Below are 25,547 nucleotides of genomic sequence, written 5' to 3'. Positions count from 1 at the left end.
AAACGTTTCGTCACTCATTCAAGTAACTTCTATCTTAGCTGACTGCAGCTTTCATTCTAAACAGTGTATTCACATAATGCGAATATACTGTTTATAGAGTTGCTAATAAGGTCTAGGATTTCATTGCCTGCATGACTGAGCAACCATCAAGACAAATAAATAAATAAATAAATAAATAAATGAAATAACACTTTTAAATTTTATAATAAAAGGTAATCATGTGGACCCTGTTAGTGTTGTAATAACACATGTTTAACTTGAAACCTTTTAATTATTCCTACATATAATAAGTTTGTGTTCGTTAGCTTGCATTTTGTATTGCCTTAAGACACTGTAGACGTCTATGATTTCTCTTGTTTTGATCGCTTGGTAAGCACATTGAGTATAAGTGTAAAGAATGGTGCTATATAAATAAAACAGTCACAATCATATTGTATTTTATTATAAATATTATTTGGGGGGTTTTCGTTGGAGCTTGTGTTTACTGTTTTTTAAAATTCAAAACAGTGTAGTGAAAGATCCTTATACCTAAAAAGAAAAGAAAAAAAGAAAATAAAAAGTGGAGAATACATAAAAAAACAAAACAACCCCAAACAGCCAAACATGAACACTGTTACTTTGCAGTATTTTAACTGTAGTACTGCTTCATAGCTGTTGCTGGTGTATACAGTTGTTAAAAATCCCTGCACCTTTAAATAAAATAGCTCTTCTTTCTCCCCGCAGCACTCAAACCTCAAACGCGCCGCGGTGCTCTTCGCCCATTCGGGCGACCCCGAGTCCCGAAACGCGCGCACCCCGAGCTCCAGGCGGGACTTCCTTTCTCCTGCGGATGCGCTGATATTAGGGTGAGCAGGCAGAAAGGGCTTGGTCGGAGTGTCACCGGTCTATCCGCGCGCCTCTGGACAGCAGATGACCTGGCCGACGACTCCGCTGCCGCTGAAGCCCCGTAGATGAATCTCCTCCTCGGCTATGCTGCCCTGAGAGCGCCGCGAGTATCCGCCCCGCCAACATGTCTGATGTCAACAAGACTATTCAGAAATGGCACGCCAGTTTTAAGAAAGGCACAGACTTTGACTCGTGGGGACAATTAGTGGAGGCTATAGATGAGTACCAAATGTAAGTTGCATTCAACATGTGTGTCCTGTGTGTCCACAGCGCTGGTTTAACCCGAACGCAGTCCGGGCGCTGTGCTTCTTCTTCTTCTTTTTTTTTTTAAAAAATTATTATTTTTCCCTTCTCTGGGTCGCCTGTCCCTAAAATCTGCGGGGAAACATGTAGGAGACAGTAGGTGCAAGAAGTTAGCCCGTGTGCTGTCAGTCAGCTCTCGGAGCAGTAAATAAACCCTACCATCCATGACGTGATGTGGCAGTTGTTGCAGTGGGGAGCAGATGTGTTGCCTGATGCATCCTAGCTCTGTCCACAGCAGCACTTTAGAGTTTAAGGGAGAGTCCGTCCATGTAGCCTGTCATGGAAAATCGGTCGGAGCTGCGAGCAGTCTGTTTCATTATGTGTCATGCAATGCAGAAACGGGCCAGTATTCCTCAGAGTGTTGGGAAACAGTCAGCCACACCCTCTCATTGTTATGGGTGGGTTTCATCTGCTGAGTGAGGAATGGTTTCTGCTTCTCAGACCAGATCTTTGTCTTTGCAATTTCCTTAAAATGCGCCCAGCTTCTCTCCCAGTTAATAGTTTATTTAAAACTGCACTAACAATGCAAAAATCTAGATCACTGCAGCGGCTTCTACTGTCCGCAGGGGGGCGCACAGACACACACCTTACCTTATAGGAGTCTTGCAGGGTCTTGCAGTGAATCATTAACGCGTCTAACTGTGTTTCATGTGGGTTCGTTTAGTTTGGCAAGACAACTGCAAAAAGAAGTCCAGTCAGCAAATTCATCAGACTTCACCGAAGAGCAGAAGGTAATCATTACATCCGCCTGCAGCTTCTGCACCGGAGTGCCTGTCACTTTACTTAAACTAACGAGTGTTTTTTTTTTTTTTTCTTTTAAAGAAAACTCTGGCAAAGATTGCAACATGTCTGGAGATGAGAAGTGCCAGTTTGCAGGTTTGTATAGGAGTCTGCGTGATTAGTAGCTACAAAAAGGAGGCCGTATCCAGGTTTTCAGAGATGCTGAGGTCATCGTTATTATATAAAAGTAAAATTTGAGCATCGGCAGTTTTACTTATGCATATAACACTTTTGAAAGTGGTCTTGAGCAATAGTTTTCCAGGCTTTCTGAAGGTCTTTCAAAGTTTGTCTTTGGATATTGGCCAATGGTCAGGTCCACTCCTTGTACCTGACCATTTCCAAAGGGAAGTTTTTCCTTGTTAAGTCACTTAACACTAACCAGTGACTCATTCAAGCATAAAAAGGCACCTAATTCAAGGGGTAAAACGGTCTTGTATCTACACATAACAGGCAACTTAGCAAATAAATGATTTAAAATGTTATCTTTAGACACTTTGAGTTTTAAAAGGCATAAAATTGTGATTGTTGGACTAAGTGATTCCCAAAGAGCTATAACTGAAAAGGTGTCCTTAAAATAAGATAAGGAAAAGTGTCAAGTATAGAAGAAAAGAAGTGAGAGGCCTAAAATACAAAACAGTACTTCAAAGCCTTAAGAAACCAGAAAAAATCCATCAAAAACCTGACACATGGACCTGAGAGATCCATCTGACCCTTCAGCTGAGCCATGTACTGTTCAACAAAGCCTCATCAGAAATGGTCTCAGTGGAAGGGTGGCTGTCAGGAAGGCGTTCTTAAGGAAAGGAAACGGGGAGGAAAGGCTGAGGGATGCCAAATTAAACAAGAACTGGACTCGAAATCAGTGCCAAAAGGTTTTATGGAGTGATGAATCCAAGTTTGACATTTTTGGTTCAAATCATCATCGGTAAGTATAGAAGGGGTCAGGAGAGAGGTGTAGCGGTGGGTGTCTACACCCATCTGTAAAACCTTGTAATGATTTGGGGCTGCGTTTCTGCCAGTGTGCATTAGGGATCTTGTTAAAATCGATGGAATAAGAACACAGAAAAGTACAATCAGATTCTGGTCCGTCCAGAAAGTGTTTGATAATGGCGTTATTTTTCTGCCCAAACACACTGCCAATGCAGGAAAAGTATTCCTGAATAGAGAAACACACAAAGAGTCACTGTCAGTCGTGGATTGACCTCCCCTGAGCCTGAACCTCAACATTAATGTGAGATAAGTGTGAGATCGTCTCACATTGAACAGAAGATGACCAACTTCCAAGAAAGAGCTGTAAATGTCATTCAAGAAGCCTGGAGAGCTGTTTCTGAAGACTACCTAAAGAAACCATAAGAAAGCTTGACTAAGAGACGTCAGTTCATGATGAATAAAAGTGATCATAAATCTTGGCTTTCAAGCTCGTTAGAGTTGTTTTTGCCTTGTATGCTGTATGTTTACACACTTTTCTATTTCCCATTATGAATAAATTAGGGGTGGCTCAAGACTTTTGCACAGCGCTGCAAAAAATTACATTTTTTCCTGAGGAAAAACAAATACTGAACATATCTTTTGTCTGGGTTTCTTCAGTGCACTCAGTCAAAGGAAGAGTTCAACTTAGAAGACCTGAAGAAACTGGAAACCAGTAAGTGTATGACTGGGTTTTTTCCTGGCTCGAAATGGGCCTCTAAGGGGCGACTCTGCAGAAAAACATGATTGATGTGTGTACAGTAAAGGTGCTGAAACTGTGTGGCCTTATTTGACAGAACTCTACATGCATTTCTGGGCATTTTGCAAACAAATGTTTATTACACTTTAGTAAATGAAAGACGAATTTAAAATGTTGATCTGGAGATTTTTCTTTTTTCCTTTTGCTCTGGCCTGTGGAAACAATTTCTCTATGAAGGAAAAACACTGATGGACAATTTACTGGATATTCTGACATGTTTTAATAGTGATATAATCAACCTAACTCCTTTTTCTTCAACAGTAATTAGAAATGTACTCACCTACAACAAAGAGTTTCCATTCGATGTTCAGCCGGTGCCGTTAAGGTAAAAATCCATCACTGGTGTTATTACTGCTTTGGGCTCGTGCTGCATGTGTCATTGTCTCTCAACATTACTGGATTTACAGATTTTTGTGAATTAATACAATAAAAGAATAACTAATAGATCAACATGAGTCATGTAATCACACACAAGCGTTGATAATTTTATCTTCAGGTCTCTAAAAAAAAAGTGTGTCTGTGAAGGGGGGCACACGCTTTAAATATTTTCCTTACAGGGATATGTAAACTTTATCAGTCCAATGAATCAGGTGTTTTGGGGGGGCGGGTTTGTGTTCCTTGCCATCAGGAAAATCTTTGCTCCAGGTGAAGAGGAGAACCTCGAGCTGGAAGAGGAGGAGGATGCCACAGCGGGAGCAGGTTCAACAGAAGCTTTTCCGCCACGGGCTCCTGGTGCGTTACACCTGTTTATCACCCGCTTGAGTTCACATGTCATTGTTACATGTTGTCGTGTTTTGGAGGATCATCTGACCGTGTGTGTTTGCTTTTTTTTTTTTTTGTCTTTTCTGTTGGTGCCGTGCATGGCTTCACCGCTCATTCCCGCCTGCTTCATTAGCAGCTTTGCAAGGTACAGCTTATGAATGAAAGGCGTTTGAATCTGTCCTCTATTGCATGACTGTGAATAATCCTGCCTCATTCAGAGTTAATTTTAGAACTAGATGCGTATATGTGACTGGAAGGTGAAGTTAATGATTCACTCTTTCACCAACAGAAAGCTTTTCCACTGATCAAGGTAGCCTGATTCCATCAGCTTTGGCCAAACAGATTTTTTTTCAGAGCTCATTTATTAAAATCAGAAATATTTCCTTTATTAGAGTTAAGTACTTTATGGTAAATGTGATGATTTGGCTCTGAGATCATTTCTGTCCTCAGAGGATGTGTTATACCCAACCTAACATCTCCTTGTTCCATCATCATTCAAAAGTGAGGTTTCGAAAACTCTAAATATACAGTTGTGGTCAGACGTTTATACATAGTCATCATGGGCATGAATGTCATGGTAATTTTGGGCTTTTAATAATTTCTTTGACCTGTTATTTTTCCAGGGTGGATGGATTGTACAGCATGCAGCTTTAGTGACTTTAAAAAAGCAAGATTTGCTTGCACAAATTTTTATTTATTTGGTATTTTGTCGAATCCACACAGGGTCCATGCACCTGCAATGACATTTTGTTAAATGTCCCTTAAGTTGCACCTTAAGCAGACGCTTTTGGTAACCACCAAGAAGCTTCTGGCATAATTCTAATTGGATATTTGAACACTCTTCTCAGCAGAATTAGTAGAGTTTATTTAAATTGCTTGATTTCCTGGAGGAGAGCTGGCTTTTAAGCGTAGTCCAAAAATAGGGAAGTTTATTTTAAGGGCTTAATGTTAACCTGCTTCCCATTTTCCTAGTTTTGATTTGCATTTGGGAACATTGTCCTGTTGGAACACCCAACTGTGACAAAGTTTCAACCGTCTAGCTGCTGATTTGAGGTTAGATGGAAGGATTTGGAGGCCCTAGCGCGTGATGCTCGACAGTCGGTACAATTTTCTTTGGTTTGAAAGCCTCACCGTTACGACCCCAAACATACCTCTTGTCATTGTGGCCAAATAACTCAATCTCTGTCTCGTCTGACCATAACAGTTTTCTCCAGAAGGCATTCGGCTTGTTCATGTGGTGCAAATTTCAGTTGTGGGTTTTGGAGCAGGAGCTTCTTTCTTGGTCAGCATCGTCTCAGTCTATGATGATTGTGTCACCGTGGACAGAGATGCTGGTGTTTCAGACGTTTCCAGTTCATGTGAAGTTTGCGCCTCATTGGTTCCTGGTTTTAAGTTGTTTGATCCAGGAATCTGCAGTTGTTTAGAAATTTCTCCAAGAGACCTTCTTAACTTGTAGTCAATAACAACTGCTAACGAGAAGTTAGAAGGCCTCAGCCTTGCTAAGTTAAAAGACATTGTTGATTGTATGCGGATGTATGTATAGATTTGAGCCTGTTTGTATACCTTTGACCCTATGGAGATGAGAAAAAAATGCAAAATATATTAAAACTTGTGTTATTAAAGCTGTATGCTGCACTATTATTCTATCCTGGAAAAAACAGTTCACAGAAACTATTAAAAAGCCAAAAAACTACCACGGCATTCATGCCCATGATGAGTGTGTGAGAGTCATTGATGACCTTTTCTAAAAGTGTTCACATAGGATGCTGCGAAATTTGATCCAACAGAAAAGAAGCACAATAAATTCTGTGTCCAATTTAATCATAATGAAACCAAAAGTACGTGAGATTCTCGGGATGGGGGCGAATAGAGGAACCCATATTTTTGTGCTTACAATAGCTCAAACTATATATAAATGTGAGTAATGTACAAGGAGCAGCAGACTTCTTGGCTCAAATCCCAGCAATTACTTGCAGCCCCAATTTTAAATGAGCCTTAACTTTGATTTAAGTAGTCACAAGGGCTTAAAACACATGTGCAGGACTGCCAGTCAGATCCATTAAACTCCACAGTGTACGGTGGGAAACTTTGCCCCCAAATTAGGGTCAAAACGACAACATAATTTGGTCACGTGTTTCCTATTTCCACTGTTGATTGGCTCGTTGGCTGTGTTGTATTCCCTTCTGTTTTAATGTGTCTTTATCTTCTTTCAGATGATGGTTTTTGGTTCACAGCTACAGCTTTGATATTTTTTTGGTTCACTTTATTTCCTCTCGCCAGCTTTGTTTCCTGCTGTAGTTCAAACTTTATTTAGCTAAAGAGATTTAAACCTCTGTAAACTAACTTTTTACTGGCAAACTGCCTGTAGACAAAGCCCCAAAGACAGCTATCCATCAGGAAGTGATAGGGACTTAAAGGAGAATGGATTAAACGCATCATTCCTATGGATTGATCAAAATGTGTAAAACTGGTTTGCCAAAATCCCCAACTTGAAACCAGTTTTTAAAACCAGTTCTAACTGCTAATATCTTCTGACCTTTGTCCTTTTATAGGTACCTTGTTACCACGGCTACCCTCAGAGCCTGGGATGACGCTACTTACAATAAGGATTGAAAAAATTGGGTTAAAGGACGCCGGACAGTGCATTGATCCTTACATGACCATCAGTGTCAAAGGTACAGATCCCACAGTGCACGCCTTCAGCAGGCTGGCCTGGAGTTGCTTTTATAACCTTCACAGCTGCTGCTTTCAGATTGGACACACCCTCTTTTCAGCTGTACTCCCACGCTCTCTGTCCCCTGTACATGAAAACCTCTCCGCCTTTTCCTGTGGCTGCAGATGTAAACGGTGTCGATCTGAACCCGGTGCAGGATACCCCCGTGGCCACCAGAAAGGAAGACACGTACATTCACTTCAGTGTGGACGTGGAGGTCCAGAGACATGTGGAGAAATTACCAAAAGGTAGTCCCCGCCACACGCTGGGTTCACAGCATGCCAAGTAATTTGTGTGATTTTTTTTTTTTTTTTTTTTTTGCTCAGCGTTCTCCGAGTAGAGGCAAGAGAGCTCCTGCGGGGAGGAGCGGACGACTAGAAAATAAACCTGCAGTGAAAATAAAGCTGTTTTTACACATAAACAAAAACTCCAGGCAGTCCTTCTCACATGTAGCAGATATAAAGAGATGTCTGTGTAGTTTGTGCAGGAGCCAGGAAAGAAGACCACTTGCTGGCTATGAATTCTCCACACTTTACTATTAGTTAATGGTTAATTATTACTGCATAGGTGGCACCCATGTGACCTATGTGGCACCTAAGTTCATTCAATTCAATTAATTTCAGTTCTATTTATATAACGCCAAATCACAACGGCGCCTAAGAGCGCTTTATATTGTAAGGTAAAGACCCCAACCATCAAACGCCCCCCTTTGAACAAGCACTTGGCGACAGTGGGAAGAAAAAACTCACTTTTAACAGGAAGAAACCTCACGCACAACCAAGCCCAGGAAGAGACAGCAACCTGCTGCAAATTTAGAAATATTGTCACCTAGGATTTTGAAATTGATACCATGGATGTATCGCTTAAAAAAATCTCATGCAAGTTCTTATCTCAGTTAACTCGATCTCAAGGTCAGAGGTTATGTTTTCTGAAAATCTTGTGAATGCGATAACTTGGGAACAAGGGGAATTTGAAATTGATACAATAGGTGTATCCCTCTGGCCAGCACCAGTATTTTTCCTGATTTAATGTGACTATTAAACATATTCTCTCATATCCTCCTTTAACATTTGAGGTACGTTTACATTTTTTCCAGGAGCAGCTATCTTCTTTGAATTCAAGCACTACAAACCCAAAAAGAGGTTCACCAGCACAAAGTGTTTTGCCTTCATGGAAATGGACGAGATCAAACCCGGGCCGATCGTAATTGAGCTGTGAGTCTCACCGTCCAATGAACGTTTTCCAGCGTGAACTGGAGAAAAATCTTCTCTCGATTGTGGAGTGAAAACTGCTCCTGTGTTTCATTTCAGGTACAAGAAGCCCACGGACTTTAAGAGGAAGAAACTGCAGCTTCTCACAAAGAAACCACTTTATCTCCATCTTCATCAGACGTTACACAAAGACAGCTAAGTCGGACCACGCTTCGAACCTTCGAAGGCCTCTCTCTCTCCCCCTCATCGCATCAAGCAATACTAAAAAAACAACAACAAAAAACCTGTGGTATTTATTTTTTATTTTTTCCATGAGTATTTGAAGAAAGTAAAGTGAACAGAGCTGGATTCCTGTCGCATCAGCTCACACTCAGATTTTAAAGTCTTTGATTTTGTTGTGAAGTGTAGGAAATACCAAGTTTTCCAGAATCCAGAAGTAGCATGTTCAAACCACCTCATTTCAGTCTTCCGTAGCTCACTGATTTTTTTTTCTTTTTTTCGGGGGGTCAGGAAGAGGCCGTGAACATCTGCATCTGAATCCTTCAATGTTCAGTTTAGACTTTTAAGTTCGGCAAACCAAGGAAGACATGAAATAAATTAAAGACAAAACAGCGACAGCTTGTTCCATTGAGCCACAAAAGAAGTGCTTTTTGTAATCCGGGTGTATTTATGAAGTCCGGAGTGCACTACAATAATAAACTTTTATCATTTTTAGTTATGAACGGTTCATAATCACACATCTAAAACAGGTATAACAGACGCAAGAGAGACGAGTCCTGACGTTTCCTCATTTTGTCTTAAAACTAGTGAATTAACAGAAATTTAAAGGGGCACTAACCTGACAAAGAATCTGTTTACTGCCTGTCGCAGACTCTGTCTCACAGTTTTGTTTCCTGCTTTAACATTTACAGTTCCTGACATTTAGCAGCTTTGAATTAAAGGTGGCTTATTTTGCACAGATTCAGCTGCCGCCAGCTCACTAAGTAACATGTTGTAAGTTTCCCCGCTCAAAATGTCAAACTGTATCTGTTTAAACTTACACTCACTGGACACTTTATTAGGCTATATCTTCTTTTCTTTTTTTTTCAACTGCACATCCACGATGCAAATGCCTGTGAGTTGTTCCACCACATCCTAAAGGTGCTCTGCTGGATTGAGGTCTAAGGACTGGAGAGGCCATTTGAGTGCAGTAAACCTGTTGTCATGTTCGAGAAAGCAGTTTGAGATGGTTTAAGTTTTGCGATCTGGTGTGGTATCCTGCTGGAAGCAGCCATTAGTAGATGGGAACACTGGTCATAAAGGGATAGACGTGGTCAGCGACAATACTCAGGTAGGCTGTGGTGTTTAAACAATGCTCAGTTGGTACCAAGGGGCCCAAAGCATGCCATTCCATTCACCAGCATTTGAACCAGTGTACCTAACGAAGTGCAAGTCATGCAAGAATTGTGCCATCGGAAGTAAACGTGCATATCATTTGAAAAGTACATTTTTAATTTTCATTTGTAATTAAACACTAAGCAAACTCAGTCTGCACTTCATACTGGTTTAGTGAGTAGTCACATTCAGGTTTATAATGACTCAAGTGGGGCCATCACAGGTAACATCTTCAATTTAATCAATGTTTTTTTCTTTTTAAACTTGTAGCACATGTAAAGTGATACTGGTTTAAAAAAAAAAACGGTTGGGTTTTTCAGAAAAAATCACAAAGGGAGACGTTTAATGTCCCTATAAATCTGACAGTGGCCACGTGTCAGCGTGGATTTAGAAACGTAGAGGGAAAGAGATGCAGCACGGTCTGCATACTGTGGAAGTGTCTCGCCATGAAGCGGATGTTTAGCACCGGTTTCCGATACGCAGTGTTGGATCACATGCTGTCGTAACCACACAGAGGGTTTTAATCCACTGTTACGTTGCAGATTTCGTGTTGGCTCTGTGTGAATGGGATTACGTTCAGAACTGTTCTCATGCGCTTGTGCTCTTCTTTTTATTCTAGAGACCTCTTTCTTTTCTCGAGCTTTTCACATCTTTCTTTCCATTTTGACTCTATAGATGTTCTTCACTAAAACGTCTTGTAATTTTTGATTTTTAGATTTTATTTTTGTAATGTCACAAAAAAAATCTGGACTGTAAATTAACTGTAAGATACACTAACTGATGAATATACAGTAACCGTGTGTATGTGTGAAGTGCTCTGATGTGGCAGGAGTGAGAACTGTGGAGTGTTTTCGTTTTGGCAGAATGAAGGAAATTGTATCAAACATTTACGGCGTGTTTAATTTCTAATAAACTACAAATGAGGCAGTGTGTTGATTTATTTGAACTGATATTTTTCGAGTGAGGAAAAGTTTATACATTAATATACTGAAATAGAAAAGTTAATATCAAGAAGTGATGCTATTAAGTATTTCAAACTCTACGAATAAAAATGTTTAATGTGAAGATGATGTAAAGACAGAAAATTGAGTTATAATTAGCACAGATCAGCACGGACGTATGACTTTATGTAGCCGAGGTATCGTGTTTTGCTTCTTTAACATTTTGTCAGATTTACAAACCAAAAAAAAAAAAAAAGGAAACAGGAAGGTTCCTGGTTCAAATCCCGTGCTTTGGCCAGGGTACTTTCTGTGCAGGTTACCTCTGGGTATTCCAGCTTCCTGAATATTCGGGTAAATGTGGTTTGTAAGATGGTGGTCAGTAACACCATATCCAAGAATTTCCACCAAAAAGCCAACACCACAATGTTACTACCACTGACATCAATGGCTTTAGGAGGGGCTACTTGGAGAAATCTACCACCGAGTGCCAGATCCAGCCCACAAGACACCCTAGTTTCTATCACATAGCATACAATCCTCAGAGCACAAAGGCAGAAGTGGCCCAAAGCCAGCGCTGAATCCGAGATGAAGCATGAATGAGAGTCTCCTAGGACAGTGAGAAGCAGTGTTGTGTATTTACTCCTTACACATTCTTTTGGTAGTGGAGTAAGCGGAAAAAGACTGAAAACTCACATGAACTCCCACTCGAGCATAAAAAACGTCTTGGGAAGTCTGAGAAACTTTTGTTGCACAGGTGGCCAACTTATTGACGTCATACTCAGACACACGGCGGGTCAAAGTAAATATTTGGTTAACTAAGAGACGTTTTTGATTAATGGAGCAAATTCACGTATTTCAAATAATTTTTTTCCCCTCATTTTTAATTTGAATTATGGCATTCTGTTCTAACACTTTCCCTCCACATAGAGGGACCTGGATTAGCTACAAAAGTTACATTTTAGCTGTAAACCAGAAAAAGAAACCCCAGGTAATTAAATAACAAAAACTGTCATCATCACTCTGAGCAATAAAAATGCAAACATTGTCTCTGTACGTTTTCACATTCTGACTTAAAAGCACATTAACATGTTGGTGGAACGACTTCCCAGCTCAGCAAATCAGATTAACCGAGCAGCTTTTTTGTCCTTGTCCCACCAACAGCACAATCACTGAGCAGTAGACAGCAAATACGAAACAGCAGCTTTCGGACCAACATGTCTGTATAACAGCACAGATGTACGCCTTATTTCTTCACATATATTCTTCATCGCACACCCTACAAAAAACATCCTCAGTATTAACGTACCACACACAGCTTTTATATTCTTTATTAATAAAAGTTCTACCAACATAGTAAAATAAGTTATACATCTGGCCGTCAAATTACACATTTGCTTTGAAATTTGTACGTAAAGCAAGAGCTTTGGGAAAAATCATGGTATTCCTGAAATGCTAGAAGCTAAACCTCCCTCCTGTTTCTCAATTTTAAAAAACAATTTCCACAGGAAATGACATTTAAAAAAAAAAAAAAAAAAAACTGCCCCTTTAAAAATCATAGCTATATAATTTTCTTAAAGATCAACACAAATGAAAATCTGGCATAAAACGAAGTGTTATTGCACAGGCTGTTTAGAAAAGTGGCAACCCTTTCAGCTCACATTTCAGACATAACTGATCATTCTTTAATCTGCGGGCCTCGCTGTAAGAACATTTGCATCTGGACTATGAAAATAATCATGATCTTTGTTTGTACTGGATCTGGGTTGTTATTGTGACAGGTTTAGTTAACGGGGGTGTTTGAGTCCTCTGCCATAGCTGGTGGCATATTTAAGGCTTGACCATTTCTGGCCTGGCTGAGTCCTGAGGGGCCTCCTGCTTCACGTGCAGGTCTTGTCTGGGGACGCTGTGAGCGGCTACAGAGTTCTGGAGGGCATCGGGTGCAGGCGGGCCATAAGCATCACCAGGATGTGCTGGATGAGGCGGGGCACCTAGAGGCAGGTCCACAGGTTGGCCAGGGTGGTCACGTGGTAATGGGAAGCGCATGTCAGGAGGGAAGGGTGGACGAGGTCCCATGGGCCCACGGACACCTAAACAGGAAAATCGCAGGGAAATGATGGTCACACAGACAAAAAAAGACCAAAGACCAGGTCTGTACTTCTTTCAGGAAATAAAGAAGCCTTTGCCTTCTTCTGCCTCAGGGTCTTCTTACACAGACTTTAGTAGCCCAAGTAGATGAACAGGGACCAGAATATATTCTGCAACTCAATTTTTTTCTTTTCATTTTTAAATCAGCACCAAATTAGCATCTGCATTTCATTTACTTGTGGACAATCCCCTCCCACCTATTCTGAAAGTTCAGCTACTGCTGACCAGCTCGCCCCGGCCCTTCCTGTTTCATGTTAGTCAGCCAGGATGAAAACCACAGCAGCAGATTATGTTATTTGCCATTTTTAGAAGGGAAGCATAAAGTTGGCATTATTTAATAAGAGATAAGCATTGTGTATGTTCATCTCGTAAGTCCAAGGAACCCCTCAGCTGCTACAAACAGAATCTAAATCTGCCAAAAGCTGAGTATTAGAAAGCCAGAATGCCACCTTAAACTAGTTAAAACCGAAGAGTTGATAAGGCGAACTATATGAATGGCTTCCCTGATCAGTTTATTATATATTTTTTAAGTCCAAGTAAGATTGGCTTGTATGACTAGAAATTAATGGTGGCAAATGTGAGAAAATGTCATGTATAAACATTAAAATATATATATATATATATTTTTTTGTTAAAGCCGTAACTCCTCTCATCATGTGGTACACTGCACTACTTTCTGCTCATTTACCATCATGCTATTATCCGCTTTGTTTATGAATGGCTGCTCTTCATCAAATTTTAAGCATTGCAAGCGGCTACAAATGGAGTCCATTTCCGGGCTTTACCATAACACTGCCTCTACGTCAATCTATCTGGACTCACTCAACTCCACTGTGAATCATGTCTAATAGCTTGCTGCTCTTCTTCTGCATGATGAATCTGAATCTGAAGAATACTGAAGATGATGACAACAGACTGTCTGTTGGCAGTTCAACTGATCTAAGTATGTCCCAGAGTTTGTGTTTTACTAGAAATGACAGTTTTCCAATTCTATTTTACTAGTATTAAGCAAAGTCGTATAGATGAGTTTGTCCTGTAAAGAGACTCATCCACCTCTCAAATGGCTGAAGTCATGACAGAGAGCATCTTTAGCGTGGTTTTCAACAGCTGGGGACATCATCTCAAAGATATGTCCACTGCAATCATGAATTCATGAACTGAAACATCTTGAAATGTGTTATTTTGGACTAGAAATTAAATCTTTTTGATTTAATCTTTATTTGACCTTATGGACAAAAGCCATTTTTAGTTTCCTATTTGCGCGTTATTTTTTTTAATTTATTTCATTTTTATTCTGACGGTCCTGTTGAGTAATGTTGAAAATATATTTGATTATTTTCAAATTCATGCTTCCTGGGTCATTGTAATTTGTTGAGGGAAGTGGAGATAAGAGTTATGGAAATAATTGTTGACTAATCAAAGAAAAATTGGCAGCTTAGTCGACTACATAAATAAACGTTAGTTACAGCCCTACTCAGTACAACTATAACATTTTAGTGAACTTTTCCCATTTTGGCTAAAACTAAAATGAGAAAGTCTGGCATATAAAGAGGTCCACATCAGGTTTATATGGACCTAAAAATATAGTGTTATAAATATAACAAAAAGTTGAACGTACCCTGTGGAGGAGGCATCGGTCCAAAGTGATGAGGTGGAGGGGGACGGAATTGCGGTGGGAGCGGACCCCGGGGATCAATGCCTGGGCCAGGGCCTTGCCTGGGGGGAATTGCAAGTCCATTGGGGGGTCCAAACTCTCCTCCCATTGGTCCAGGCAGGGGCATACCTGGGTGTCCATTAGCTGGTAGGGGAGGACCTTGAAGAAGAGGAGGGCCAGGTGGGAGGTGATATGGGCCAGGTCGCGGTGGTCTGTAAGCTATGGGTGGTGGCAGACGGCCAGGAGGGAGCATTGGATCATAGGGTGCAGGACCAGGTGGAGGTCCGTGGACCATGGGTCCAGGTGAGTCCCTGATTGGTGATGCTATGAAGGATCCTGGACCCTGGAAAACAAACAAACATGACAATTTGAAGTGACAACTTTCATGAGAGTATAGATGGGCTAACACTTTGTCATGCAGTGAAGTGATCCAGAAACCACACAGTGCATTTAGCCAGGGTTTAATCACATGACCACTAACCACACACCATGGTTATTTGGATTAAAAACAAGCCACTTTCATAGCATCTTGATATATGACACACATACTCTGCAATTTTTCATAACCCCAGTATTTTCAAGACACATTTTTGAGTTGCTGTTTCTTTCAGTGCAGTGAGATGAAAAACACACTAAGCCTAAAAAAATGTTTAGTCAGCCCCAGAGAAAAAGAAGAGCCTTTGATCCCCTTCCAAATCCAAATCCAGCTTAAGGGAAGAGGATGTGGAGTGCTTCCAAACACCTTCACACCAACACCTGGACTGACAGCATCTGTACTCACTGCCTCTGGATTCTCTGTGGTGACCTCAGCCTTAGTCTCTGTTTTTATCTGTGGATCTACTGCTTGCGTCTGTTTCAGATTAGGACAAACAGTGGAAATGCAGCAGGAGCTCTAAGTCTACACATGAAAGGAGAGATGGTATCACATAAAAATGGGTTTGATATGATTAAAAAGAAACTTACAGATGCATCCAAGTTGGCTGGAGATGAGCTACGTGGGCCCATCATGTCTGAAAGAGGGGAAACAGTACTGCATTAATAACAGGTTCAAAATAAACACAAAACCTTCGAAATGCACAAACTGCAGAGGACATACCCATCCCAGAGATGTGTTTTTCAGGGTAACGACCATGGGGATCTGATGGAGGGCGAGGACCTGAGGGTAGAAAAACACAAAACTATGAATAACCAAAACTCCATGGAGCCCCTTCGCAGGGAAAACACAGCCGCAACACACAGAGTAAGAGGAAACAAAGAGACTGTACACCCTAGGAAAAAAAATTAAAAAAATAAATCAGAGGTACAAAAAAAAAAAAAAAAAACAAAAAAAAAAAAAAAACCCCAAACCCTTGCATTTAAATGAAATCATCTTTGATTTCTAAGAATAACTTATTCACACATACACATACAAATTCAGAAAATCTTCTTCCACAATCTAATCTTGTTTTTAATGAAACAAAAGCAAAAGCACATTTCAACAGAAACAAGCAAATGATCCAACTGGAAGGGGAGGGAGGGTGAAAATAAGAGCTGGTACCCGAAGGAATCAGGATGCAATACACACTAGGAAAAAACATAAAAGGAAAACTTGAGGTGAGAGAGCTGAAAAGAAAAATAAAGTCAGGAGGGAAAGAGGAGAGAGATGAGGTTGTAACGGAGAGTGATGTTCCACTTGGGTAAAAAGGAAGTGGGGGAAGCAATCCACTTGGACTCACCAAACGGGTCAATTCTCCGTGCAACTGGGGCAGAAGGAGGACGCCTGGGACCCTCAATCATTATAGGTGGGGATGGTGCACCCCCACTCACAGGAGAGGGCCCGTATGAGTCACCTGTTACAATTGAACCGTCAATTTACCAAAAGAAAAGAACTGCAGCTGACAAAACAACACAAGTCATGCAATAAAGAGGGTCACTTCAGGGTCTCCAAGAAAAATCAAGCACATGAACAGGACAAATACACAATCAGAACACATATGAGGCAAAACTGGAGCCCCCCTGCCCCACAACAGAAAACAGTATTATCTTCAGTGGTTCTTCGGGATGACAGCTGAGCTGATGGAAATAAAACAGAGGGTGAGATGTGCCTGCTTACCTTGGCGAGGGCCTGCAGGCTGACCAGAGTTTGGTCTGAAGAGAGGAGCGCGGCGCTCATTGAGCTGAGAGGTGAGTACAGCCAATCTGTGAATAGGAAGAAAAACAGCTCAGATGCAGTTAAACTGGGCTGTGACTTACGGCAATTTTAATTATCTGATGAAAATGTAACAGAGCCAGTGGTGACGTCATTAAATTATTTCACAGTTTGTCCAAAAAAAACAAAAACAAACAATCAATAGCCTCCAATCTATTCAGCCTGAAGTCACATTAAGCAGTAATAGGAACAGCTATGATGTGAGGTAACGACTAAACATTTTCAGGCTTTCGCAACTTCCTGTATAGAAACAGCCTCATTATGAGTAACAAACAAAATTTCTGATACTCCAGAACAACAAGGAAGCTTTAACAACTGCCAAAACTCACTTTTCACGAAGCTTCGATGATTCGAGCTTCTCTTGGTTTAGAGCTCGCTCTGCATTACGAGCGTTCACCTGCAGGCAGCACAAAGAAGCAGAGTAATGTTTTAGCTCAATACTAATCTTACGCAGACCGAATAAATTATTTATCGCATCTGTAAATAAACGGTGTGGAAACATACCCAGTTTGAGTGAGTTTTGTTCTCCTGCTCTTTGATCTAAAGAAAGAAAATCCCATTCAGCCGAGATTCAGATTGGAGTAATGTTTTTATTTTGTTGGCTAATCTGAAAACGTTAAGATAAAAAACAAACAAACACACAGTCTACCTGCTCTTTGTAGACTTCCTCAGTCTTCTTCATCTGGTCCTCCATCTCATTAATGCGCTGCCTTAAAATTTTAACCTGCTCCTCAGCTTCAACAGCTTTCCCTCCAACCTCCGACAGCAGATTCTCTTTGCTGCGCCGCTCCAGCTCCTCCTTCGTTAATTTCCTGTGTGCGCAGAGAAACACAGTAACTCCCAGTCCTTCTACAAATCACAACTGATGAGAGGTTTCACTTACTCATCATCATCATTCATGGTGTAAAGACAGCAAGTAAAATTTACAACTACAAAAATACAGAAGACTTTCAGACATTCACGACAGGAAGTAACAATTTCGAATCTGCTGAAGACTTCACTTACTGCTGCAGGGCATTTTCCTTCTGCTGATACATTTCGACCATGATTTCGTTTTTCTGCTGGAGGATCTTGAACTGGTTTTCAATGTGGCTCTTCTCACTTTTCAGGGTTGAGATTGCATGTTCAAGCTCCTGGTGTTGCTCTGTTTTAAAATAAAACAAAGAGGAGTTTAGTAGGATGCAGATACCCAACTGAATTACACAACTTCTTAACCCTTGTGTTGTCCTTGGGTCAAAAATGACCCCTAGGTGTATGGCAAACAAGTGTATGGGAATCCCGAGGACATTAAACAAATTCACAATGTACCTTCCATTGCCTTCCTGGACTTCTCTTCATTCAGTAGTTTTGTCATGAAGCGATCCCGCTCTTCTTCAACTACAGCAAGAGTGGTCTGAACCTGTAGGGAAAAATACAGGAAAATGCAATAACATTTAGAAACCGAACAATCCTCTATAAACTAAAATATAATAAGCTTTACAACATCTGTTGATATTTCACCCTAGAAACATCCATCATCTGTTTGATTCTGTTCTTTACGGCCGTCTTCTTGTCTGTAAGAGACACTGAAAGAACAACAAAACACTATATTATTAAACAGTGGTTAATAAAACTACTCGCCGTATTTCATCCATAAATATTCTGATAAACTACAAACTTACCAGGTGCTACTTCACCATTGGCCAAAACTTTGGTGTCACCTTTTTGTAAATCACAAGCTTCCAGGTCAGACAGAAGTTCAGACAGCACCTGAAGTGGACATATTGTGCAAGAATGAGACAATTTCATAAATAAATAAATAAATAATAACAAAAATCAGGAAGAGTTATGACAGTAGTTAGTGAAAAAAAATGACCTCCACATTGTGATCTTTGAGCACCACAGAGTCCTCCAGTTCTTTCTGGGACTTCTGATAGACTTTAATCTTCTCATTAAGCTCTGTGTGTTTTTCCTCCCAGCTTTTAATGGTGACCTTCAGCTGTTAGAAGAGGCAGGGTAAAAAGCATAAATTAAATCTGATTAGGCATTCAGATTAATGACAATATAAAAGAGAAATATCCATATCTGTCTTACTGTTTTGTTCTCGTCCTTTAACGCAGCAAACTCTTTTTCAAGACATTTTTGTTGAACGTTTCGGGCATCTTCCCGAATCTTGGCTTCATCCAGGAGAACAGTAGTCTATGGATGAAAGAAAACAGTTTATGAGATAAATTAAAGCTAAAAGGTCACAGTAACACTACAGAGTTTGCAAAAAAAAATATCCCAAAAGGATTTGTACCTTAGAGAGCGCTTCCTGAATCTTTTTCCTGTTAGCTTGTAGCTTCTCGTTTAACTTCTCTAATTTCTCAATCTGTTAAAAATAAATAAATAATTGCAGCATGAATCAGTGAAAAGAACGCAAATAACAACGAGCAGAAAGCAAATGAAACACTTACTCTGGTTTCATTTTGGAGAGTGTTTGCCCGCTCTTCCTCCAGTAGCTGTGCGTATTTGTCCTTTTCCTCGGCCATCTGTTTATTCAATGTTTCAGCCTGTAAGACTTTACTCTGCAAACAGTAAAGAAAAAAAAATTAACGACAACCCTTCAACAAATAACTGAGTGTCAACAAAGATTCAACCCGGTTACGTAAGACTAAATACATATGAGAAAGACTCTTACTGCTTACCTCTAGCTCTTGCATCTTTTTCACTGTACAACTAACAGTTTCCTTTGACTGTTTTTGATTTTCTTTCAGTTGTTCAGTCTTTTACAAAAAGAAGAAAACATGAATCAGATGTGTTTTGTTTGTTTTTGTATAGGAGAAACTCAACAACATTTCTCTTTCTGGGGCTCACCTGTTTCTGGAGTTCAGCCATTTTGGCGAGAGCTTCATCCTTTTCCTTTTTGTGCACCTGGATTTGCTCTCTGAGTCTTTTTTCATCCACTTTTCCCATTACACAAAGCACACAATCAATGAGGCCGTACACATATGCATTTTGTCATGTTGTGCAAAAATTATAACTGAAAACTTACCGAGGTACTCTTTCTTCTTTATCTTTAAAAATAAAATTAAAAAAATCAATTTTAAATCTTACAGTGTATAATATCATCCAACAATGACCTAAATATGGAAGATTTTATACTGTGTATAACTCAATCCAATGGGAGTATAACCCAGGGGGATACAAAGCCTTATTAAATCAAAGCTCATACAAATAATATTGGCATTTTACAGGCACCAAATAAACAGAGCAGCAATATCACAACACTTACTGCCAGCACAGTCCTCCAGAAGAAGAGGGTGAAGGTCAATACTCCAACCAAAGCAGTGATGACAACAGCTTGCCAAGGACAGCCAAACAAAGTTTCTCCTGGCTTCCACTCTTCTGGCAGCAATGAAATCATCTGAAGAGACAAAAAAAAAAAACCCCACAACCACAGCTTTAACTCTGGAGAACGAAATTAAACTGGAAACAGATGGTTAAACTAGCACTATGCAATTCAATTATATCGATTTCTAGTTACAAACACAGCTTTCAAAAGTGGTGAAAAGAAGATTGAAAAAGAAATTGATTGAAAATTATTTTCATAGTGATGCTCTTATTTTGTCTTATAACTTGATTGCACTTTTCCTTTCATATTCTCATTTTGCCTATCACAACATCACTTTTTCCTCTCAGTAAAAGCTTAAGTTCAGGCTATTGCATGAATACTTTGGTTTACAAAAATGTTTGTTTTTTTTATTTAGCTCAAAGACACTTAATTAAAAAGAGACAAGAGAGTTACCATGTTTCAAAATGTATCAAAATAATTATGACTATAAATCTGGCTGCAAAATAAATAAACAAAAAAGCCCAATGGAAAAACAAACTAGACAATATACAATAAAAACACTGCAGAAGCTCTGATTAAACATCAAATTAAATCTACCGTTAGACTAACACACTGTGCAAACATTTACCAAACTATGACACATCAGTAAAGAGTCATCTGTAACTCAAATAAGCACTCATTACAACCAAGATTAGCAAGAAGAGCATCTCTGTCCCACAACGAATCTTAAGGCTGAAAGGCTACTGCAGCAGCAGAAGTGCCACTCTTGTAAGCTAGAACAGGAAACTAATGATATGACTGACATGGGCTCAGCAGGATTGGACAACAGAAAACTGGAAAACATTGCCAAGCCCCCAAGTATTTATCTAATAAAGTGGCAGCTGAGTGTATGTGATAAAGGACACAGGATCGATATAAAAACACAAAAAGATTAGTCTACACTCTCAGTTTAGTCACCAAAATAATTCTGTTGGTTATTTATTAACATAAAAATAACGTGTTTTTCTACATTGTTCTATACATACATTTTGAAGTGATGTAGCATTTCATACATTACTTGATTAGGGAGCAATTCATACTACAAGCTTTTCTCTTTCACAAGCTAGGTGGGTTTCACTTTATAGTTAAACTAGCTTCATTTATGCCCAGTCATACCAAACCGAGCATATTAGTCCAATCACAAAGAAACCTTTGAACTCCCCATGAGACAACAGTAGCAAACACATACATGCTCTCACTCCGTGGCTCTAATAAAATACAGGGATTACAGCTGCCTTAATACTAATGGCAAATATTAAAAGCCTCTCTTCAATTTACTGCTTTTCAGTTCTAAATGTTCAATACAAATTCAACAAAGGCTAGGCTGTAAGAAAAGTTAGATAGCAATGAAAAGGACACAGGACAGTGAAAGGTCTTCAATCAAATATACAAGACCCGGTCGACTGCTGCTAATGCTAAAGGCAAGTTTGGTGAGTAGATTTAGGACAAGGAACCGTCCAAGTCATTATCCATCAGCCACCTGCTAATTAACACGTCATGGTTAACCTCACAGGCCGTGACAGCGTAAATAATAATATTCATATAGGTGTCAGTCTGGCTTTTTTTTTTTTTTTTTTAATACTGTAATGAATACTTACATGTTGCAGTTCCTTCACAAAAACTACATATGTGTTCTCCGGTTCCATGACAGGCAGGGATAATGTCTCCCTCTCCATTCTCGTGTTTAAAAACAAGAACGGAACTAGCCAGATGCTAGTTTGACAGGTATCAGCTAGCTGCCTAGCACGTTAGCTATTCACAAAGTAACTGTATCGTTAAGCAAACGCTCGTTATTCAGGAGCGTTAATGTCTCCCGCGTATGAAAGACAAATAAGCGGTCGTTAGACAAATGGACAACGTAAAATAGTGGAGATAGGAGTTGGTAACAACGACTTGCTAACGGTAATTAAAGATCACCCGTCAAATCCCATTCACAGCAGTTATCGTGAAGCGACGGTCGTTAGCAGAGTTGGGGGTTCTGATTATGGATAACGACTGTAGCGACCAAAAAAGGCTACACTAACTCAACAACACATTATCTGCCTGTACATGCCACAATAAGGCCGTTAGCCCCAGCAGCCAGCTCAGCACCGGCTGTGTCGAACTTCAGCCTGTACCGCGACAGTCAACAAGGCAGGGGGAGGGCCGGAGGGGGCGTTCAGGGAAAACTGGAAATTTGAGTTCTCACATAATGCACCACACTTTCAGAGCAGTAAGACCGACGTCTATGTAGGGCGACCAGAAGTGTACCCACACGATTTTAATCCTCTGTCCCACATTTTGGCTGGCTGAACAAAAGTCTCTAAAGTCATGCAAGTCTCCAGCTCCCCAAAAACTATATGTGGGGAAAAGAGTTTATTCATGCGGAACAATGTGGGATAGTGGAATGCAACATTGCAATTTTTGGTATCTATTCAATATTATATACAGTATAAAGTATACTATTATATAAAGTATATACAGACCCAGCTTTGCCTGCGTCAGTACTTTTAAGAGCCGCATGTAATGATTTATGAGGTGAATCTGAATACGTTTTTATGACAAATAATTGTGAGTTTTGCATTAATTAGTCAACAAATCACAAGTGCACCTTCGACTGTTTTTCCCACTTTTTGTCTTTTTTTTGAAGCGCTGGAATTTAAATGTGCCCTCCTGGCAACCGCTTTCTGTCAACCCCTGTTATTTTAAATGTGCTTAATAAATAAAAATGACTTGATAGTGAACCAAAAGGGTTCTTATACTATACTTAAATTACTTAAATATTTTCATGTTCAGGATATATTTTTTCAGTTTCAGTAAAATTTAAGTGTTAAATTGAGTGACATCAGAACCAATTACGGCAGAACTGGAAGAAGGAAGATGAGCGAAGTGTGGACAGGGCTGTGGGGATGCTTGAACAGACATGCTTACTGTTTGATGTAACTGAAGCGACATGCTCAGAGGAGATAAACTAAAGGATCAATCCTATCACACAAGTATTGATCAGATACCAGTACCAACGCCGGTATCTATATAATCAATATTTAGATCGATCCATCCCCTCCTATTTTCAGAGCAGCAAGACAACAGTCTGTGACGTCTGCCCCAAATATTGCGACAATGCCCTACATTTTGGCTGGCTCTACAAAAGTCCTCGCCAGTGATTCTTATAAAACAAACTTATAAACAAAACAGTGGATCATCTGCCTCCATTTCACCCTATTCCTTGAATTCTACTCTATCACACCAACCCTCTGATATCCTGCTGAGCATCTTGGTCACTTCCAATAAAATCTGAGCATCTTTAACTCTGTCATCTCCAGCTGAGGCTCCTGTTTTTGTTTTTTTTTTATTATTAGTGATGAGCATAGATGGAAACTGAAGTTCATAATTGGTCCTATGGAACAGTTTTCTGTACATGCTTCCAACAGCTGTCATTGCAGTTGCTGTCTTTTCAGCTTTTCTGTCTGCTAATCATCTTTGGGTTTTAGCAGGGATGCATCCAAGTTCTCTTTGAGTTGTTATATTCTGACACAAGTCCATTTTTGTAAATTAGAGTCATTTAAAATGCGGGACACTGTCTCGATATAAAAATGCTGTACAGTCTCACACTCCTGATGACACTAGTCTCACAAGAAACATTTTGGTTTAAAAATTGATGAGCTGAACTATGAATGCTTCCTTGCTGAAAGTACTTTCATGCTTTCAGCTGTTCCCTTATTTCCCAAGACGTTGCCACACAGGAGGGAACCACATGTTGATTTGTTACAGATACTACACCGGATGCCCTTCCCACTAGCTTGTGACCCCTGAGGATAGCTTTGTGTCTCCTCCCAGTCTTGAAACAGTGATCTTATGAACCATTCGCTCTTTGAATGCCTCCCAACTAAAATCCCCAAATTATTACCACAGAGATAAGAGGTGGAAATTTTAACAGTTACAGTGATGCAAACAGGAAATGCAAGACTGCACAAAGACTGCCACATAGGACCATAAAAAAAATTAAATTCCTCTTTATGTCTATTCTATAGTAATTGAGTTTAACTAAATTAGAGTAAATCAAAGTTTATTTGTGATTGACCTGATCAATGCCAAACCTGTAACCTGCACAGTATGTGTGTATTCATGTTTTAATTTAGATCAAAATCCCTCTCGGCACTGGCAACACGTCCCACAGAGTCTTCGCAAACAAACCCCTTTCATCACATTTAGTTTGCCCGGATCTGGTTACCCTAGCAACATAAAATATGGTGCGTAACTATATCAGAGAGGCCAATACTTTTCTGGACTGTGTACTGCTCATTTACGAGTAATATTTCTAAGCCACTCTAAGTTCAAATACAATAGAAAATTTTGGTAGGGATGGGAAGCTCGAAACAGACGTTTCGACACTGTGTCAAGCCTCCGAAGCCGAGATGTTTTGAAAATCTGCTCTGAAGCGTGGTTCAAATGTTTTGGGTTTTGCTGGAGGTGCCAAGCTGTTGTTCTTCCACGTGATAACGAGGCCTCTGTATGTTAAATGAGTAAATTGTTTCTTCAGACTTCAATCATCCAATCTAATAAACCACGCCAAAAAGAGTCAATAGCAGCATACTCAAGTATAGTATGTAGTATGTCCCTATGAACTATGAGTGATGTTAGGATGTCCTGGGATAGCATTAAAAAGTATATAATAAGTTTTTTCTTTCCTACTTCCTTTAAAGAAGCCATCAAGGGAACATTTGTTTATTCATTTTTCTGTGCGGCACTCAAACCAGCAACAGATATTCAGCATACGCAGACAGAGGAGATGATAGAGAACTAATTTGTTTAACTTGTTCCTTAAAAATCTGCATGTTTGTGCTTCTTCCCTGCACATGACAGAGAAAGATCAGAAAAATCGGACATTATTTTGACGTTTTTAATTGTCAGATCATCGAGACTGATTACAGATTTAGATTCATTTGGATGTTGCTGAAATATTTCACAAATTAGATTAGTGAATTAGATTAGTGGTGAATCTAATGTATACAGGATGTGGTGTATGCAATGGTGGTACACTTACCACAGTGCTCCACTCTGCAGTTTTATTCGTGATCATTGCAAGGATGCAGCCCGTGTAAACAAGCCCTGTTGAGAATAACCCCACTTCTTCTTCGTGCACTTCGGACACTGGTTCCATGGAGTCCATAGACCCTTGTCAAACAGAATTTAACAGTTAGTAAGTCTGTTTGTTATTGCTGGATTATGTAAAGCTCTTCTATAACAGAATATAGTTAAATATCAACATAAAGGCAAAACCATATGTAACTAATATAGTGTAACTTTAATATGATAAAACCAGAGGAAGCTTAATGTGACTGATTTGCTGACCTCAAGATTATCCTATTTTATTGTAGCCAAAGTCCAAAATTCTCATAATGTGTTTACATGTTCTAAATATTTCACAAAAGCAATGATATTTTAATAATGGATTGCATTTGTATAGCGCTTTTCGAGACCCTCAAAGCGGTTTACAATTTCACTATTCATTCACTCTCACACACTGGTGGAGGCAA

At 39.8% G+C, this 25,547-nt stretch overlaps 3 protein-coding genes across 5 annotated transcripts in view; 2 read left to right on the top strand and 1 right to left on the bottom strand.

Annotated features, from left to right (window-relative positions):
* The first annotated feature begins 805 nt into the window (after positions 1-805).
* On the top strand, positions 806-10,678 carry aida (axin interactor, dorsalization associated). Of its 2 annotated transcripts, XM_086264546.1 has the most exons (11): positions 806-1,116; positions 1,853-1,919; positions 2,011-2,064; positions 3,553-3,607; positions 3,953-4,016; positions 4,320-4,423; positions 4,587-4,598; positions 7,006-7,128; positions 7,292-7,414; positions 8,263-8,380; positions 8,477-10,678. In XM_086264546.1, exons 1-11 carry the CDS (start codon positions 1,010-1,012, stop codon positions 8,574-8,576), a joined length of 927 nt encoding a protein of 308 aa, XP_086120672.1. In that variant the 5' UTR covers positions 806-1,009; the 3' UTR covers positions 8,577-10,678. The 2 variants fall into 2 exon arrangements, with proteins under 2 accessions (XP_086120672.1, XP_086120673.1); XM_086264547.1 differs by lacking the exon at positions 4,587-4,598 and having other exon boundaries at positions 809-1,116.
* Positions 10,679-12,004: 1,326 nt separating this feature from the next.
* mia3 (MIA SH3 domain ER export factor 3) overlaps positions 12,005-25,547 on the bottom strand; it is a 21,459-nt gene continuing 7,916 nt past the window's right edge. Inside the window, exons 6-28 of one of the 2 annotated variants that reach the window (XM_086264534.1) lie at positions 25,055-25,185; positions 19,933-20,064; positions 19,693-19,714; positions 19,515-19,603; positions 19,346-19,423; positions 19,115-19,225; positions 18,958-19,029; positions 18,753-18,857; positions 18,535-18,657; positions 18,341-18,428; positions 18,180-18,244; positions 17,988-18,078; positions 17,685-17,823; positions 17,329-17,491; positions 17,184-17,219; positions 17,009-17,076; positions 16,584-16,669; positions 16,207-16,320; positions 15,588-15,647; positions 15,455-15,501; positions 15,273-15,341; positions 14,456-14,834; positions 12,005-12,779 (exon numbers count right to left, since the gene is read on the bottom strand). In XM_086264534.1, coding sequence (XP_086120660.1) covers positions 12,520-12,779; positions 14,456-14,834; positions 15,273-15,341; positions 15,455-15,501; positions 15,588-15,647; positions 16,207-16,320; positions 16,584-16,669; positions 17,009-17,076; positions 17,184-17,219; positions 17,329-17,491; positions 17,685-17,823; positions 17,988-18,078; positions 18,180-18,244; positions 18,341-18,428; positions 18,535-18,657; positions 18,753-18,857; positions 18,958-19,029; positions 19,115-19,225; positions 19,346-19,423; positions 19,515-19,603; positions 19,693-19,714; positions 19,933-20,064; positions 25,055-25,185 — 2,528 coding nt within the window. In that variant the 3' untranslated portion in view covers positions 12,005-12,519. The remainder of the gene's footprint in view (positions 12,780-14,455; positions 14,835-15,272; positions 15,342-15,454; positions 15,502-15,587; positions 15,648-16,206; positions 16,321-16,583; positions 16,670-17,008; positions 17,077-17,183; positions 17,220-17,328; positions 17,492-17,684; positions 17,824-17,987; positions 18,079-18,179; positions 18,245-18,340; positions 18,429-18,534; positions 18,658-18,752; positions 18,858-18,957; positions 19,030-19,114; positions 19,226-19,345; positions 19,424-19,514; positions 19,604-19,692; positions 19,715-19,932; positions 20,065-25,054; positions 25,186-25,547) is intronic. The other variant, XM_086264535.1, reaches the window with a different exon arrangement.
* The window catches only part of taf1a (TATA box binding protein (TBP)-associated factor, RNA polymerase I, A), a 19,923-nt gene continuing 15,618 nt past the window's right edge, over positions 21,243-25,547 (top strand). Inside the window, exon 1 of the mRNA XM_086264541.1 lies at positions 21,243-21,461. The gene's annotated coding sequence lies outside the window, so the exon portion shown is untranslated. The remainder of the gene's footprint in view (positions 21,462-25,547) is intronic.

This window comes from Aulonocara sp. 'chitande type north' Nkhata Bay, linkage group LG15 (assembly GCF_057382095.1).
Source record: "Aulonocara sp. 'chitande type north' Nkhata Bay isolate Kocher_YH1m ecotype deep benthic linkage group LG15, A_spYH_male_GT1.1, whole genome shotgun sequence".
In the NCBI taxonomy this organism is placed as follows: domain Eukaryota; kingdom Metazoa; phylum Chordata; class Actinopteri; order Cichliformes; family Cichlidae; genus Aulonocara; species Aulonocara sp. 'chitande type north' Nkhata Bay.
The sequence above is the reverse complement of the archived record's forward strand: the minus strand, read 5'-3'. Positions and strand labels throughout refer to the sequence as shown.